General features: G+C 39.8%; 2 protein-coding genes across 3 annotated transcripts; one reads left to right on the top strand and one right to left on the bottom strand.

The window, feature by feature from the left end:
* Window positions 1-17: 17 nt before the first annotated feature.
* Window positions 18-8,016, top strand: LOC114434290 (N-acetyllactosaminide beta-1,3-N-acetylglucosaminyltransferase 3-like). Of its 2 annotated transcripts, XM_028403381.1 has the most exons (3): window positions 18-75; window positions 1,244-1,743; window positions 7,339-8,016. In XM_028403381.1, the coding sequence occupies exons 1-3, from the start codon at window positions 41-43 to the stop codon at window positions 8,013-8,015; spliced, it is 1,212 nt and encodes a 403-aa protein (XP_028259182.1). In that variant the 5' UTR covers window positions 18-40; the 3' UTR covers window position 8,016. The 2 variants fall into 2 exon arrangements, with proteins under 2 accessions (XP_028259182.1, XP_028259181.1); XM_028403380.1 differs by lacking the exons at window positions 18-75; window positions 1,244-1,743 and adding an exon at window positions 6,294-6,502 and having other exon boundaries at window positions 6,846-8,016.
* A 70-nt stretch (window positions 8,017-8,086) lies between these two features.
* On the bottom strand, window positions 8,087-17,592 carry jak3 (Janus kinase 3 (a protein tyrosine kinase, leukocyte)). The gene is made up of 24 exons (XM_028403379.1): window positions 17,456-17,592; window positions 16,037-16,243; window positions 15,840-15,957; window positions 15,639-15,756; window positions 15,384-15,529; window positions 14,711-15,014; window positions 14,485-14,607; window positions 14,238-14,395; window positions 14,036-14,147; window positions 13,321-13,501; window positions 12,596-12,720; window positions 12,360-12,491; window positions 12,187-12,274; window positions 11,903-12,027; window positions 11,575-11,713; window positions 11,287-11,438; window positions 10,760-10,910; window positions 10,532-10,659; window positions 10,168-10,357; window positions 9,945-10,069; window positions 9,473-9,645; window positions 9,206-9,323; window positions 9,010-9,123; window positions 8,087-8,885 (listed from the first exon to the last, which is right to left on the bottom strand). Exons 2-24 carry the CDS (start codon window positions 16,233-16,235, stop codon window positions 8,766-8,768), a joined length of 3,339 nt encoding a protein of 1,112 aa, XP_028259180.1. The 5' UTR covers window positions 16,236-16,243; window positions 17,456-17,592; the 3' UTR covers window positions 8,087-8,765.
* Window positions 17,593-18,030: the final 438 nt, after the last annotated feature.

Below are 18,030 nucleotides of genomic sequence, written 5' to 3' on the forward strand. Positions count from 1 at the left end.
GTCACTGTTAGTGCTTCAGATAGATCTGGCTCTGGGAGCCATGACGGGACCAGCGGCAGCTGAGACCGACCACCTGTGAGTGCTCGTTGAGGACAGTAACTGCCAAACAATATGTGCTTTCACATCAGTCTCCAAATGTCTCCAGAAAAAGTCACTAAATTAGTTGCTTTTGACAAAAAAAGTTTTGAAAAGTCACCAAATTTAGCTAGAGAAAGTCACCAAGTTGGCAGCCCTTGTCTGGTTGCATTACTTGACACGTCTTCAACTGAGACACATGTACCGAACAGTTTGTATGATTTTCCTGAACCATTCACCATACATTACATTAACATTATACATACATTAACCATACATTTAGCAGACTTCCTTTGTGAAATAAGCATGATCCTCAGTGGTGGTCAGAATTATGAGCATACCAATAATCAAGTATACATTTGCAGTTCAATCATGAGAGACTCAGCGAACTGAATGAGAAAGAATTTATTAATACAATAATTATGAATGTGCATTGGCGTCCTAGACCCCGTTGTGAGGACCACGTCCGAAAGGGGGGAAAGCTCGAGCGGAGAGGCCGCTGATCCGAAGACCCCCCTGGGTCTAGACCTGGTGGTGGTGTAGAAGCAGGAGAGCAGGAGAGGGGAGACCTTGAACTGCATAGATCGGGAGGTGCTTGGGGTGGAGGAGGGTTGGCGGATTCGATCAGGAGACAGCTGGAGAAGAGACAGAGACTTTTAAATTTCTTGCTACGCTATGATTGGGCAGGAGAGGGACGGATCGACAGCTGATTGGTGAGGGAGGTGCCATCTATTAAACACCTGACTATGTGGGAGGTCACTAGACAGAGTGCAGTGCAGTGAAAGAGAGTGCGAGGATGGTGAAGAGGGAAGGGGATAGAGATAAGAGGTGGATGATGTGGAATAGAGTCTTCACGACTGAACTTACGCTGAGAGCTACATTACAGAGAATGCCACAATCGAGTCACATTTAATGAAGAATTATGAACCTTCAGTGATGCAAAAAACAAAACTCTACAAGCCACTGAGGATCTTGAGAATTCAATGATGAGGTGCAGTGTGATTGGACCTGAGGTGGCAGCAACCTAATCATAAAGTTTACGGTCATGGAAGTTTTTGTCAGGATTGCCTCGAAAAAGTTGGGAAATTTAAACTTTAAATGCGTACAGTTGATATCAGGCTGTGATGTGTTGGTAAGAAAACTGTTTTTTTTTGTATTGTCACTGCAGAAAATCAAAGATGAGAACCTTCAACACCATAAAGATCTTCCTGATGGTGGGGATTTTATGTGTGCTGGTCCTCCATCTCTACAAGGACTTTATTGAGCACAGTGCCATAAATCTTGACATGGATGTACAAGACGATAAAAGCCATGTTCAGCCTGCCAAGAACAAGTCCGTTGTATTCTCCTGGACAAGATGTCAAAAAAATATATCGGCTGCCAACATCTCAGGGTTCAGCTCTCTTCCCGATAATATAAAAGACTTTCTCCTCTACCGCCACTGCCGCCATTTCCCCATGCTGCTGGACCTTCCTGACAAATGTGGAGGAGCTGAGAAATCTGCAGAGGTCTTCCTGTTGCTCGTCATTAAAAGTGCCCCCGGGAACTACGAACGCAGAGAGGTGCTGCGCAAAACCTGGGCCAGAGAGAGAGTGCACAACGGAGTGTGGATTCGGAGGATCTTCATCTCTGGAACATCAGGTGTCGGTTTTGAGAAAAAAAGACTGAGCAGTCTGCTCAAGATGGAACAACGTGAATACAAAGACATCCTCCAGTGGGATTTTCGTGACACATTTTACAACCTCACCTTAAAGCAGATCCTCTTTCTGGAATGGATGGAAAGGACTGCTGAAAATTTTCCATTTTCCAGCCATACTATGTTTATTTAATGTTAAGCACTAAAGGGATATTGTGATGTCCGAAGTCTTTGAAGGTGATTCCTCAGGGTTTTTAATAAGTGTACAAACCTTTGTATGTTTTGTATTTGTATTTTTTGTTTTCACAAAGGGCTTATTGTGTCAAATATCAGGTGTCAACAAGTCTGCAGTAAAATTGCATTTATAGAAAAAGGTATGTTTGTATTTATTTTTAATAACTAAGAAGAGGTTGTATATTATGACATTTTATGACATTGTATTTAGCCTTAAAATTAATCTGTATACTGAAAAACATATTTATACGTAGTTTAAAGTAAAAATGCAGAAATATTCTTCAGGGGCAATGTTAAATATTTTAGAGGTTTAATACAACAGTTAAATCATGTATTGACATAAATAACTTTGACTTCAATGTACCAGTGATTTAATTGCTATGCTATAAGTGCAACAGAGAGAATATTCTGAGCATATTCTGCTTATATTTTGGCTGAAGTTCAGTCTCCTCTTACAGTTCAGCATTCTATTGTTCTGTCTCACAATGAACCACAAACCTTTATTGGGTTAAATGTTTGGACAGGACACTTTTTAACTATCAATAATTTTATTTATATGTAAAATGTAACCTGTATGCAGCAGTGGTGCTGTGCCAGTTACTTACAAAATGAGTGTTTACTTTTGTTTTCTTGCATGGTAGAGTTTTTAGTTTGTGTCTGTAGATGCACCAATGAACATTTTGTTCAGTGACCAGAGTTAGTCAGCATATTGTCACAACAGAGTCCTGTTTATTTTGTGGATCTCTGTGGATTCTGTGCATTGTATGTAATGATCTTAATGATTTTAGGTCTTTCACAGTGATGAAAATTCAAATAAATTAAAAATACTTTATTGATCCCAGGGGGAAATTGCTTTCATTCCAGGTGCTCCATGTATACTCAAAAACAGGTTAGAAATATAAAATAAGGTAAAGTTGTAAGAGTATAATAAAAATAAAACCTAATAAATTCTATGTTGATGAAGATTCTCAGTCATCCAGGTCATTGTACGTAGAGATCCAAGCAGCTTCATGATGAAGCTGCTTGGATGAGCAGCGAAACGTCTTCTAGAAAACTCTAGTCCAGACGCCTTGCTTCAATCTTCTCTACCTAATAAATTCTAAACATTCAAGTAAAATCCAGGCAAGTGAAGACTGATCATATATAATACAACTAATACTGTGTGCAGTAAAATCTTGTCTACAATAAATCCAATAGGGATATGATTACAAGACAGTGTGTTAGATTGTCTGATCTCAGAGGGAGGAGTTGTACAGTTTGATGGCCACATGAATGAATGACTTCCTGTGGCGCTCAGTGGTGCATTTAGGAGGGATCAGTCTGGTACTGAAAGTACTCCTGCACCTCAGCAGCACATTGTGGAGAGGATGGAAGCTGTTCTCCAGGATCCCCTGCAGCTTAGACAGCATCCTTCTGTCTGACACTGCTGTCAGGGAGTCCAGCTTCACCTCCACAACATCACCGGCCCTTCTGATCAGTTTATTGAGTCTGTTTGTGTCCGCTGCTTTTAGTCTGCTGCCCAATAAAAGAGGTTACATGATATGAAAAAAATAAAACTTAAAAATTGCATTCTATTTATTTACATTGAGTCTCAGACACATAGCTACAAGTGACCTTGAGTGGGGAAAAAAAAAGATCAAACAAGGTTTGGTCTGAAGGCGATAAATTCACTATAAACGAAGGAGCCCTTTAATCTCAAGTGTTCCCTCTTTACCATTCAAGTTGATAAAGTCCTTCAAGTGAATAATTCTTTTCCTGTGCTTGAAGGGTTTTAAAACACTGTGGGTGTTAATAAGTGTATTTCTACAAGGCACATGTTCAGAGGCTCCATTAAAGCAACCGTTTATCATTTTCATTTTTGTTACATATCAAGTCAAGTCAAGTCAGCTTTATTGTCAACTCTGCTATATGTGCTGAACATACAGAGAATCGAAATTGCGTTACTCTTCACTCCGCAACATATAACATGTAACTAAAAACTAAAGATAAATATAAAGTGTAAAAAAATGTACCTACAATGAGGCACACACAAAATACAAGGCACATAATGAAGGCACAATGCAGTAAGAGTGCAAAAGATGTATAGTGCAAGTCAGTGCAGTTGGCATAATGTAAACAGGAATGGTTTAACTTATAACAGCTTATTGAGACTGGTATGAGAGTGCAAAAGATGCAATGGTGCAAGTCAGTGCAGTTGGCATAATGTAACAGTCCAGGAATAGTTTAAGTTATAGCAGCTTATATGAGACTGGTGTGACATGACAGGGTAAAAAGTGACTGGTGCATAGAGTTCCTTTGGTAGTTGGCCAGGCAGTGGCACAGTGCATGTGTGTCCTTTCTGTCTATCATCTCCCTTCCTCTCTCCACTTCCCTTTTCTGTCAAGGTCCCAGTTTTCTGTTTGGCTCCACAATCCAGGTCATCCTGCTCATTGACTTATTTGAACTTAAGATGGCCAACCCTCAATAACAAACTAGAGGAAGGAGTATTTAAGCTGAAAATAATCTGAACCAGACCTTCTGTTTTTGTTTGTATTAAAGTGATTTAAACTCATTTCTTTTTAGCTACCTGCCACTTATATGTATTATTTGACTTTTCTAAACAGCCATCTTGAATGATGTGATTCATGTGAATCAATGCTTAGATTATTCTTTTAATAGATAAATATGTCCAGCAATGTTTTATTTTTAGTTTTTCACCTGTTTTTTTTTGCTGCAGTTTGTGTATCATGTGACACTCATTAAACCATGCCGGCTGACAGAGTGAAAGTAAACACACTGTAATATTTAGCATGATTCTTCAGACATTTACTCTTTTTCTTCAGCAGGGGTGATAGCAATATAAGACAAGACATGTGTCGCCCTCTTGAGGCAAAATAATGTTACTGCAAAATTAAATTAATTGCAACAAATAAGCTACTGCCTTTCTATGTTTATTTAAGGTTCAGTCAGCACACATTGATATTTTATAACTTCTTTTCTTGTTTCTGTAGGTAAGCATGTAGCCATGTACAGTAAAATGTGTTGTTCTGTGTGTTGATATTTTTTAATTTGAATTGTTTTTTGGCAGAATCTTACTTCTTTCCAGCTCAGATATTCATCAGGTAAGATTCAGGAAGAAAATGTTTGCAGGTATATATATGGTAGTGATACAAAAGTTCTTTAGCGTACTTGTGGGTTTTCTGTGCAATGATAAACACTGGCTCCATCTTCAGAGTCAGAATCAGAATCGTGTTTATTGCCATGTAAGTGAAGGGGATTCACATTACTAGGAATTTGCCTTAATGATTGGTGCATACATAAGACATATAATAATTAACATGAAATAAGATAAAACTAAGATAAAATTAAGGTAAATAAGGTCAAGTAAACAAGGTAAACTAAAAGTAAGGCTATAATCTTATGAGCGTCCCATGTGACTGCAGTACTAAAAGGTGACAGCCATATGGGATTTTGGTGTAGTTCAGGTAGAAATGTCCATTACATGGCTCAGCTATAGCAGCTATGACCAAGAACTGAGGCATGTACTTAGGACTTGAGGAGGTGTGTGTGTGTGTGTGTGTGTGAGAGAGAGAGAGTGCGTGTTTGTGTGTGTGGCTGCTTGATTGCAGGAGTGGAGTCAGGTGTGTTTTTTTACAGCCTCTCCAGCAGAATCTTATCTTTGTAATCATGACATATGTTCTGTGCTACCAGTCAGTCCAACACTGCCTTCCAAACTCACCCTGACCCCTGCTCCATGTTAACTTGTAACAAAGTCCTCAGCAGCTTACTTGCTTGGGATGTCCCATGAAGACATATGAACCCCGGCGTATTATCAACCTAAAGGTACAGAATATGTAAAAAGACACGGCATTAGACCACTGTATTAGAGCTTAGTATGCAGTAGATGGCTTTATATTGCAGTTGTATATTTCACAACCCTCGCGCAGGATGTAATTACCAGAAACCAAGAGTGTAGTGTGAGAAATGGGAGCCCTTTAAACAGGTGTGTCTGATCACAGTGTGTAAAGCAATAAAAATGTATTGTTTATTGGTGTGAAACTCCAGCCTCACCTGAGACCATGCTCATCTTATCCAAGTGTGATGTGCAGATGCAGGACAATAACTGAAATAACTTAATATTCTAAAGGAAACAGGTGCTATTATTGACAGTCTGGTCTCACACACTGAAATGGTGCCACAGGTGATATGTGTGTATGTATGGTGATGGAGAACCCCCTTTCATTACTTGTATAAGTTGGGTTACGCTGCTGTTGGCATTTACTGTATAGTTGTTCATCAAAATGATTTGAGATGAATTTTTATTTCTATTTGCATCCTTGTATGTGTGTATGTATGCAAACACTGTCAAAGCACCGCCCAGCCAGCTCCGTATGATGCTCCCCCTGCAGCCAGTTACTGATAAACTTATGGGAGAGGCAGCAGAGCCAGCAAGACGACGCAGACGTTCTGAAAACATACAGCAAACTATTGCAGAGTTAATTCTGAATGCTAACAGACTGCGTGTGTCCTGGGATTTTTGTAGATGTGGATACTTCACTGCATCTCAACAAATTTAAGGTTTGTATAATTTATTTGTTTTTTTAGTTTTTAATTTCTGGATGTAACAAAGAGGTAATTTCTCTCTCTCTCTCTCTCTCTCTCTCTCTCTCTGTGTGTGTGTTTGTGTGTGTGTGTTACACATAACATACTAATAAAGAGGTTAAAAAGGATTCTTATGCTTCAGAATGAATTAGTACAGGTGATCAAGTCTCTATTGATTTAATGATTGATTTATTCACTCAATCACTGCTCCACATGTTTCAGTATTACATTATTATTCTTTACTAAGGCTGTGCCCTTTATTCATTTTTGCTTATTCATTGCTTGTTTATCGTTTTCATCACTGTGTTTTGTTCTGCAGCGGTGAAGAATGAGGCTAAAGAAGTCCAATATTCTCCTGTTAGCTGTAACTCTTGGGTTTTTAATTTTCTTTTCCTGCAAAGAGCTTTTTACCTATCATGCAACTGACCATGTCCGAGTAAATGTGAGAAAGGAGGAGGTTCAAAGGACACCACCTGCCAAAAACAAGCCCATTTTAATCCAATGGCCAAAATGTCAACAAAACATATCTGCTGCGAAAATCTCAGGCTTTGAAACTGTACCTAAAAACATACAAGACTTTCTCTTCTACCGCCACTGCCGCCATTTCCCCATGCTGCTGGACCTTCCTGACAAATGTGGAGGAGCTGAGAACTCTGCAGAGGTCTTCCTGTTGCTCGTCATTAAAAGTGCCCCAATGAACTACGAACGCAGAGAGGTGCTGCGCAAAACCTGGGCCAAAGAGAGAGTGCACAACAGAGTGTGGATTCGGAGGATATTCATCACTGGAACATCAGGTGTCGGTTTTGAGAAAGACAGACTGAATGCAGGCCTGAAACTGGAGCAGCATGAATACAATGACATCCTCCAGTGGGACTTTGAGGAATCCTTCTTCAACCTCACCCTGAAGCAGACCCTCTTTCTGGAATGGATGGACAGAAACTGTCCTGACGCTCGCTTCCACCTAAACGGCGATGATGATGTCTTCGCCCACACAGACAACATGGTTGAGTATCTCCAGGGCCTCAAGGACAACGATGGAAGTAAGCAACTCTTTACTGGTCATTTGATTACAGGCAAAGGGCCAATTCGTTTGGCAGGTAGCAAGTACTTTGTCCCCATCCAGGTTCAGGAGTCAGAGACATACCCGTCTTACTGCGGTGGCGGAGGCTACCTCCTGTCTGGCTACACAGCTAGGGTCATATACAACATGTCCGAATCCATTGACATCCATCCCATTGATGATGTGTACATGGGGATGTGTCTGGCCAAAGCAGGACTTGGCCCTTCCTCCCATATGGGCTTTAGGACCGCTGGTCTGCACATCCCATCCAAAAAGATGGATCAATATGACCCCTGTCATTACAAAGACATTTTATTGGTACACAGATTAATGCCAGTTCAAGTGTATTTTATGTGGCATAAAATACATGATCCTAACCTGAAATGTCGAATGAAAAAAATATCAAATATTAAACAAAAATTCCTCTGATTGGTTAAAAAAACATTCAATTAATGTTAATTATGTTAATAACATTCAAATGAGATTATTTGACAGAATAATGATTGTGTAGCATTCTATTTTTTTATTAAGTAACCATTAATTAAAAATGTTAAATAAATGTAGCTAAGTAGATCTAAAATTGACTTACATGTGGCTTGAGGACAGGAACATGGAGCAAAAGCCACCCTAAAAGCAAACTAATAAAAACAAAATGGTTGACTTTACAGCACAAATAAAAATGTCTCTATAGATAACGCATACTGTTAAGGCTTTTATGTTACATTTGCAAAATTTTGTATTTCAATGTATGTATTTCAAGTTATGGTTAGATTTGGATGTATTTTTTTTTAAATCCTGATATATTTTTTTAGGAACATGAGTTATTATTATTATTAGTTATTTATTCAGGTCTGCTTCAAGTATTTTTTTTAAACATTAGTATGTCAATAATAATAGTTACTTCCAGAACATGTAAAAACAAAATACAGCAAAACTTCATCACAAAACATTATTAAACATATTTTTTAAAACACTTGTTTTCCACATCTCAACATGTTTTCGTCATCATTTGTGTTATTCACTACAGACAATATAAAACTTATACAATTGTTCAATATGTGCATATTTTGTGCCATATTTTTGAGCATTTAGAGTTGTTTCAACTCTTGTGAATATTTTAAAGACAGACGAAGTCTTAGGAAGACTGAGTTCAGTTGTGAGGTGAAGCGAGGGTCCCCATCAGCCTTTAGGATTCTCTCTTTCATCCTGAATGATAGTTTCAATCTGGTCGATCAGGCCGGTGAAGCACGGCCGCTCGTCGAAGTCGTATGCCCAGCACTGCTTCATCACGCTGTACACCTGGTGTTACAGTCACAGTAAAGAGGGACAGCGTCACGTAATGTAAGAGACATTCTGGATCCATGATGGAGTATTTGTAGGGTGAAAGAACACCCAAAAACGAGACAACATAAGGTGAACGTACCTTAGCCGGGCAGCTTGGAGGAGCCGGCAGCCTCCAGTTATTCTTTAGAATATTTGCCAGATGCATTGAAATGGATGTGCCTTGCACATTGGGTCCAATCTTTTGCATCCAGAGCTACAAAAAAAACACTCCTGATTAGTGAGTCAAAATGTAATATTGTCCATACATACAACTAATGTCAGTAGACTCTTCGTACTCTTTTTGGATTGCAGTTCATATCACAGTAGGAGAAGAGCTCATGAAGAACAACTCCAAAACTCCAGACATCTGATTTGTGGGAGAATTTGGACTCACTGATGGATTCTGGAGCATACCTGCATTGAAGGAGCAGAAGAAGACTTTCAGACCTCCAGGACCCAGTTTTAATGAGGGAAAACATTTTTCAGCATATTTTAAAATTGACTTCAAAAATACAGCCGGACATTGGTGCTTTTAGACAAAAGAGGCAGGGGAGACAGCTGACCAGAAGATGGGGCTCTCTCCAGGGTGCGTGACACGGTAGTACTCCTTGTCAGAAGGAATAACTTTGGTCAGCCCAAAGTCAGCGATTTTCACCAGTGCCTCGCTGGCCACGAGGATGTTCCTGGCTGCGAGGTCACGGTGGACAAAACGCAGGCTCTGTAAATACTCCATCCCCTGAGACAATGAAAAGACGCTTCAGTAAAGTTGTTGTGATGCAGAAACCATATGCAGGGGTTTAAAAATGCACATTTAAGTCTGTTATCCTGCTGGATTTCTTAAACTTTTATACATGCACAATATAATCAGCATGACATCGGTATCAGTACATATTGCTGCTAAAACTCAGTGTGTCCCCAGTGGATGCATCAAATATGATGTCATTTCATCAGTGACAGTATAAAATGGTGATATTTAAAGAGACCATCAGACCATCAGTTGTCAGTAAAGTCTTATCTTTTTCATGCCAGCTGTACCTTACAGATCTGTGATGCAAAGAGCAACATCCGCCTGGTATTGATGTTGTGCCGGTAACTCTCCATGTAGCCAATAAGGCTGCCATAGGGCAGGTACTCCATCACTAAACTCATACTGAGGCGACCTGTGAACAAGTAAACATTTGTGCTCATAAACATTATAGTCCAATAGCCCCATATACATGAGCTTTTGATGTCTTTTTTTAATATTTTATTTTTTTACCCATGCTGTAGCACACTCCTCTGTATTTAACGATGTAGTCGCAGTATAAAACGCTGAGCGTGCTGACTTCCTTTTGGAAGTCCTCCAGTGTTGACTGCTTGTTGGGCTGCAGCTTCTTCACAGCTACCAGCTCACCAGTGTTATCACCCAGTGGGTCGTAACGACACAGCTCAACGCTGCCAAAGTTTCCCTGGAAGATGACATCCAAAAAAATGAACAATAAACCTGGGAAAAACTTTTGCTGTATGCCTCATCATCATCATTTACTTAGGCAGAAGCCCACATCCTTTTTTTTTCAAGCAATGCTAACTCCCTGTGTTTCCCTGTTGGACATTGAATGTATGTCCTACAGCTTCACACTTACTTTTCCCAGTGGGGAGATGTAACGCAAGTGTCTCTCTTCAAACAGAGTCTGTTCCTGCTGAGTGGGACCGAGGCCTCTGCTCACTGGGCTCTGTGTGACTGGCTCAGCAGCATGAAGTATCTCATAGTCTGACACCAAACAAGAAAACCACCATCATTACCAGAAGACATGTTAATTATTCTTGATATACACATTCACAGCACAGTATATCATGCACTGTATTTTTACCTGAAGTGATGAGGCTGTTGAGCTGACGGATGATACCACGACAGGAAGGTCTGAAGGCGGCCTGGTAGTCCATACACTGACTGATCAGCTCGGCCAGCTCCATCCACTGAGAGGGAGGGAGCTGCTGGAAAGACTCATAAAAGTGTCGCTTCTACAAGACAACACATCAGCAACACTGAGTGTACAGGCTTCAATTAAACATTGTGTTGGATTTAAAGGGATATGCAGATTTGCAGACAATACCAATAATGAATAATCTGAACCCCCAAGTTGACAGTGACCTCTAGAGGAGCGTAATGCACCTAATAAAAACAATAAATCCAATTTCATGGTGCCTTATATTTGCATTACAACCTACATTGTTCACTTTTCTTTCTTTATATGGCTCACATTTGAAGATTTGTGTAGACTTTAATGTCTTTCTTTCTCTGACTTCAAGGGGTCCAAGTGTAACTTTGACCCAAACAGTGTTAATTTAAGGCTCACATAACCCTTGAGGTCTGTCGACACATCAGGTAGGACACTACCTGCTCTAAGTTGAAGCCTCGCAGCGGACAGTTTCCATTGTTGAAGATCTCCCACACAGTGGCGCCAAAGCTCCACTTATCGCACTCCAGGGCCAGTTTGTCTGGGGCCTCTAGCACCTCAGGGGCCACCCAGGGGATCCTGTCGAGGATGACTGCAGAAACAGACACTTGATTTACTGCAGTTAAAAGTGCTTATCCAGCAGTTTGTTTTTTGTTTTTTTGAAAGAGGTTTTAAATTCTGAAATTTTCTAAAGTTGCAAGCATGTTAGAAAACAGTTTTGGCTTTACCGTCCTCTCCAAGCATGGTCACATTGATGCCCGGGTCACTCAGCTTGATGAAAGGCGAACTGCCTTGTGATTGGTCACCTTCTCTTGCCAGGAGCACATTTTTGGCACAGATGTTTCCATGAATGATGTTTTTCTCTTCCTGTAAGACACACAGGTAGAATATTTTTGTCTTTTTAAACAACTGCAAAGAGTTTTACCCATGTGACAATTTTGAGGATGCGTTATTAGGGGGGATAAAAGTGCAAACATATTTTGACATTAATCGGTTGTAAATCAGGCACCCACAGTTCATTAAAGAAAGTAATCAGTGTTGTCATCATTTCCCCACCAGAAAGTTGAGTGCAGACGCCAGCTGTTTGGCTACATCAAGTTTCCAGCTCACTGACACAGATCTCCCTCTTTTCAAGTAAAGGTCGAGGGCCCCGTACTTGACGAACTCCTGCACCATGATGTCTGTAAGCAAACAGTGAGGTTTGTTTCTACAGCTGTACTTCAAATTCAACAGCACAGTCTGACATGATCACCCACAGAAAGGGGACTGAGCCGCACAGGGATTTTTGTTTTGGTCAATATGAAGAGAAAGATTTAATGCTTTCATTATTTTTTACTTACTTTTTATTCCGTGGACACTGACACCATACACATGGAGGAGGTGTTTGTGTGAAATCTGACTCATCACGCTGGCAGCTTCAAAGAATGACTTAAAAAATATGCAAAAACAACACATTTTTAAATTTTAAAACTGTCTAAATAATCATAAAATGCTTCCTTCCACAGAAACTGACCTCCCAGCAGTTCTTGTGATTAGAATCAAGCTCTTTCAGGAGGACTTCTGTCACATGTTTTTCTCCATCATGAATGTCAGTCTTGTAGCCTTTGAATATTCGAGTAAAGGAGCCCTGTCCAAGGCTTTCCTCCTTAAAAGGTGAAAATAACAATTAGATTTCCTTCATCAAATGTAAACTTCTAACTTCATAGAGGAAATACAAAGGGAAGCAGTAAAAAAATCCTTCACACTTACCCACTTGAGGTTTTCATATTTGATCATGTGGAACTGGATGTGACTGAACTTGTTTCTTTCAGGAGTGGGGGATCCTTGAGCTTCCATGGTGCTGCTGTTGCGTACGATGATCAAATTTGTGAGCTCTTCGGGAACAGCATAAAACAAATGTGAAACGATGTTCTTTAATAAAGGCACATGTCATGATTTGGTATTTTAGGTTCTTATTTGTTTCTTGTTTCTTGATTATTTTCGTATTTCTGGCTGTCTGTGTGATATTGCTTTGGTTTTGTCTTGTTTCCTGTTTTACTTTGAAAGTCCTGTCTCCCTTGTGTTTGTCCATGTGTTTTACTTCCCATGTGTTCCCGCCTTTTGTGATTGTTTGCCCCACCCTAATGTGTTTCACCTGTGTCTTGTTCCCTTGTCTATTTAAGTCCTGTGTTTCCCTTTGTTTGTGCTGGATTGCCCTGTTACGTTGTCGTCTGCTTGGTTGCTCTATAACAGTTCCTATTTGTGCCTCTACACAGAATAAATGGCACTTGTTTACTTCTAGCACAACCCCTTGATACAGCTAAGGTATTTTCTTGACATGTGATGCGGTTCTACCGCTTTTGCTTGTATAAAGATTAACAACCAGCATTTACGTTCAGAATATTCTACCTATGAGAATATGAGTTAGGCGACTCATACAAATTCTTAAAGATTGAGTATATACGGTGTTGCATATTTGGTCTTTAAAAAAATACCTTTGGGCCGGGGTGGACAACAGTGACCCAACTTCACAGGTACCTCAGCCAGCAGTAGCTTATTTTGTTGATAATAGCCAGTGAGCTCTTTTAAGGTGGAAAATGACTTTGGGACACCAGGAAGACTGAAATGTTCATCCCTGATAATAAGACAGTCTTTATAGTCACGTCCAAGTAGGGTCTGCAGGAATAAGGTTACAATTTTCAGTATCATTTATAAAATAAACAAGCACCTATTGACATGCTCTCTGGCTGCTCTCTAGCCTATCAACTTGGAGAAGTGGGTTTGTCATGATATGCAGAATGCATGCGAATACACATATAATGTGTGGTGGCAATAGGTGGCAATAATGCAACTTGCAACTTTTGTTACCACCCACTATAGAAAAAAAGAAAATGCAGCAACAATCTACCATAGTCACAGGCATAGTGTGTGGCCACTAAAAACAACATCATGTTGGAGAAGATGATAAATGAAAGTGTGATACTCCAAACATTCCTAAAAACTGGCAGCCTTGACAATCTCATGTCATGCAGCCCTAATGGCCTTTTTTTTTTAATTGGAAACAAGGGTATCATCTGCATAGAAATAAACTTACAGAAGGATAATCAAACTGAATAAAGGTTTGTGGGCTAATCGGCAGCATAATTTTAATATCTTCAATAAAAGTTGATTATGACTACATTAGATGCTATAATATTCCATCGTTCTTACCTGAACACAGACTGTGAGAAAGAAGTTGTCATAGTTTTTGGGACTCTGTCGCAGGAGGAAGGTACCACCTTTACATCCTGACTTTTTCAACTTATGGACTGCAATTTCTGATCTGATTAATAGGATTAACACAGAAAGAATTATTTAAAACAGGTGGATGTGAATGATGGCATCATATTTAGTACTCATTAAACTGACTTACGTGATGGGGCCGTGGGAGTGGTTTTTGATTCCATCCAGGATACTCGGTGGGGCAATGCCTTGGCAAAAGAAGTGGGTGGAGTCTGTGGTCAGTCTGAAGTAACCGTCGATAAGTGACACAAAGGAAAGTGCTTCTTTGAGAATCTGGAACTTGGCTTCCTGAAATGTAGGAATTGACACGTATGTTAAACCCAAAGCAGCACACAGTTTTTAGGGGGAAAAACAGGATCAGAATAATTCTGTTTTACCAGACATCTGTCATCCATGCGTGTTATCGTCACCATCCTGCTGTCTTGTGGAACGTTCTCATGACACATCCTCTGTATACTAATGTCAATGATTTCTTGGAAGTCACAGAAAGTCTGCCACTCCTAAAAATGAAAATGATTGTGTCAGGAGGATTATTCAGCAACACTTGCATCATCAGCCAAGCTGAGGTTACTCTGGCTATAGAGAATTTAAATTTGTTCTTACCAGGGCATCATCTTGGTGACAACTTCCACTGGTCTGAATTCCAATTTCCCCAGAGACCCTTATAAGAGAGAAAGTTGATTTGGAGTTGGAGGATAACTGATCAACTCTGAAGGTCTCAGTTCCCAGAGAAGGCTCAATGCCAGCCAGCTCAATCAGATACTTGAGTTTCAAGCTGCACTCATCTATTGAGCAGTTGCCGACCTTCTTTAAGAAACGCTTCAGTGAGTTTCGGATTCGGTATCGATCTAGGCGGTTTCGTTTCTGGATGTCGTGGCGGTGTGACTTCGGGAGGCAGGATTTGTAGCTGAAGACAAAGAAGAAGAAAATTTGTTGTAAAGGATGGCAGAAAGCCCTGAATTTAACAAATCATTTCAGATGTAATTTTACTATAGTGTTTGTTTGCTTTTTGGCTCCGTGTACGTGCCAGGTTTACTCTAGTTTTTTTCTATTTGCAACAAGCTTCTTGGCCATTTTCAGCACAACTTAGTGACGTGTAGAGACTGGTAGACAAGAGGAAAAATATCACTAACACTGGTTATTTAAGTCATCCAAAATTGCTGGATTTGCTTTGAGGACAACATAAACACAGCCTGATCCACAAATTTGCTACCTGCACAAAAATGTCATTTGGGACAAATATACTGGTGTGCAAGATCCAAAAATGAAATCTTACCTGACAGTCTTGCAGAGTTCTCTAACACTCTGATGGCGCTCTTTAGCCATTATCCACAAGTCCAGCATTGCAAGTCCAAGGCACTCCTCTTGGGTACTCAAAGGTGGAGCTACCCCTGCCTCACTGGCAATGAAGTCACTTCGCAGCTAAGCAGTAACAAAAATCAATAAGTTTTCTTAATGTGTGTAGTAGTTGAAGTTTATTGACATTAATGTCAGTGAGTGAGTCAATTTTTCAGGTCACTTTGCACTTTACCTGAGCAAAGAGATAATCAATGACACTGTAGTCAAGCACTGGACTGATTCTGTCTCTTGTCAGACTGTAGCGGTACGACGTTCTGGGTCCTTGTCCAAACCAGTTTCCAAAGAAAAACCTTCAAGAAGGCACAACTTTTACTTATAACGTCCACTTTCCTTCGTTGTTTACCAGTGTCTAAATAAATGAATTTTCATCTACCTGACCCTAAAGTGAACTTGCAAGTTTTCATCTGCATCGAACATATGTGATGGAGGATACCAAAAGGAAAGATCAGCAGAAGCCAAACCAAAAAGGCTTATATATACTGGCAAGATTCCTAAAAAAGAGAGAAAATGAAAGAGCTGTACATACATATTAACACATTGGCTTATGATAATTTGTCATTAAAATCATACCACATTTTTTCCCGGCTTGGATGCAGACATTCTCAGCAGATATTTGCCCGGGTGAAATGTGCATCGTTGTGGTGTCCTTTGTGCCAGGGAAGAAGTAGAGGTGTACTTGTAAATTGGGAGCATTGCTTGAACTGGACCGCTGGCTTCCTCCCCGTTCTCTGACCACCAGAGGGGTCGACTCTTCCTCATGGAGATCCATGGGTGTGTCTGAGGGTAAAATAGAGTTGGCCGATCTATTATAATGTCATTTTCATATTCATTAAATATACTAGAGTGAAATATTAAGTTGAAAGAAATGTCAACGAAATGTAAAAATAAAAGAAATAGATATAGAATAGAAAATGTGTGTTGTGGATCATCATGTTTATTCTGTTCCCTCATTTGTTGTTATGATTTTCTGTTATTAGTCTTCCTCCTCCTCCTCCTCCTCTGATCCCTCTTTCCTCCCTCTTGTCCTATTCTGTAGTCCTGTCTTCCCTGTATGTCTCCTGCCAGTTTTTACTTCCTCCCTGTTCCCTCCTCCTAATTACCAGCTCCTCCCTAATTGTGTTCACCTTTGCTGTCTCTCCTCTATTTAAGCCCTGTGCTTTCCCTTTGTCTTTGTCAGCTCATCCCATGTGAACCCCTTGTGAACCTTGTGTGAATCCCTGCTCGTCTCTCCTTGTGATTTCCTGCCTTCTCGTTGTCCTCCTTTTTCCTCTGTGTTCTTCATCCTCCCATCATCCTCAGGTTTGGTTTTGTTTTCTTTCTTTCTTTCTTTTGTATTTTTTTGTATTTTTTGTCTTTTCCATTTTGACTGGCACTGTTGTTCAGTAGCCCTCCTTTTGTTCTCTCGCTCCTCTGGCCATTGTTGTATTTTAGCTTTAAATAAAGCTCCCTTTTGTTGAACTTTATTTTTGTCTGCGCCTGGGTCCTGTTAAAAACCTACACCTCACATAACAATGTGTTTGTTTTTTATGTTTTTTTGCCAGAAAGATCTGGGTATAGTCTACAATAGATAGCTCCATATCCGTCTGTGTTCTGTGTAAACACGATGTCTAATTATCTCAGACAAACTGCATGTACTTCTATGTTAAACATACTATTTGAACTGTCAAATCTAACATGTTGGATTTCCCCTCTGCTGCCTGTCATGCTCTGTTGAAACTCTGAGGAAGAGTGTGTTATTGCAGGTCAAAAACACAACACTATGTAATAATATATAATGTTATATAATTCATTTTCTTGCTTAACATAGATAGCAGTATACATTGGACAGTAAAAAATGGAATAGCATACACAAAGTTGTGATAAAGATGGATCTCTAATCTATTAGAACAAACAAAGTTTGTAGACATAGCCGGTTAGACTCTGTTGTCTTGACGATGTGAAATGTGCCATTTCTTAACAGTCATTATAGAAAAACGGCTATATACTCACAGATTCGGCACTAAAGATGAATATCCGTTGTTACTAAAGATGCCCGTTGGCTTGTTAATTTCACATTTGTGCCATTTTATTCATGTGTTCCTGTAACGCCGTTCTTTCTTTTTTGACTGCTGTGTTGCCACTGTGAGTGTGTGTGACAGGAAGTAAAATAGGATTTCCTGATTAAGATACGAGTTTTCACTCTACAGAGTTACATGAAGTAAAATGATGTTGTAGCAAATTATTCCACTCCTCTCTTATAACTGTCAAGACTTTATTTTATTGATACACTCTTTATTTATATGACATGTTAAATTTGACTTTATTTAATTACATTTAACTGTTTTAATAATCTATTATATCTGTTTCTCTTGTACCAACAGGTTCTTTCTGTGACCCACATCATGATATCTGTGTTAGCTATGGATGGTCACCTATTTTTATTTAATGTCATGTTGTGGTGAAATCAGCCGCAGGTGGAGTTCTGTCCTGGTGGAAGAGCATTCCTCTTGTCAGCTTCTTAATTGAATCTTACTCATTTTCTTCCAAAGCTGTCAGTGTTCCAGCAGAACTGTCTTTACATCCTA

The sequence above is a fragment of the Parambassis ranga genome, chromosome 4 (genome assembly GCF_900634625.1).
Source record: "Parambassis ranga chromosome 4, fParRan2.1, whole genome shotgun sequence".
Classification (NCBI taxonomy): domain Eukaryota; kingdom Metazoa; phylum Chordata; class Actinopteri; family Ambassidae; genus Parambassis; species Parambassis ranga.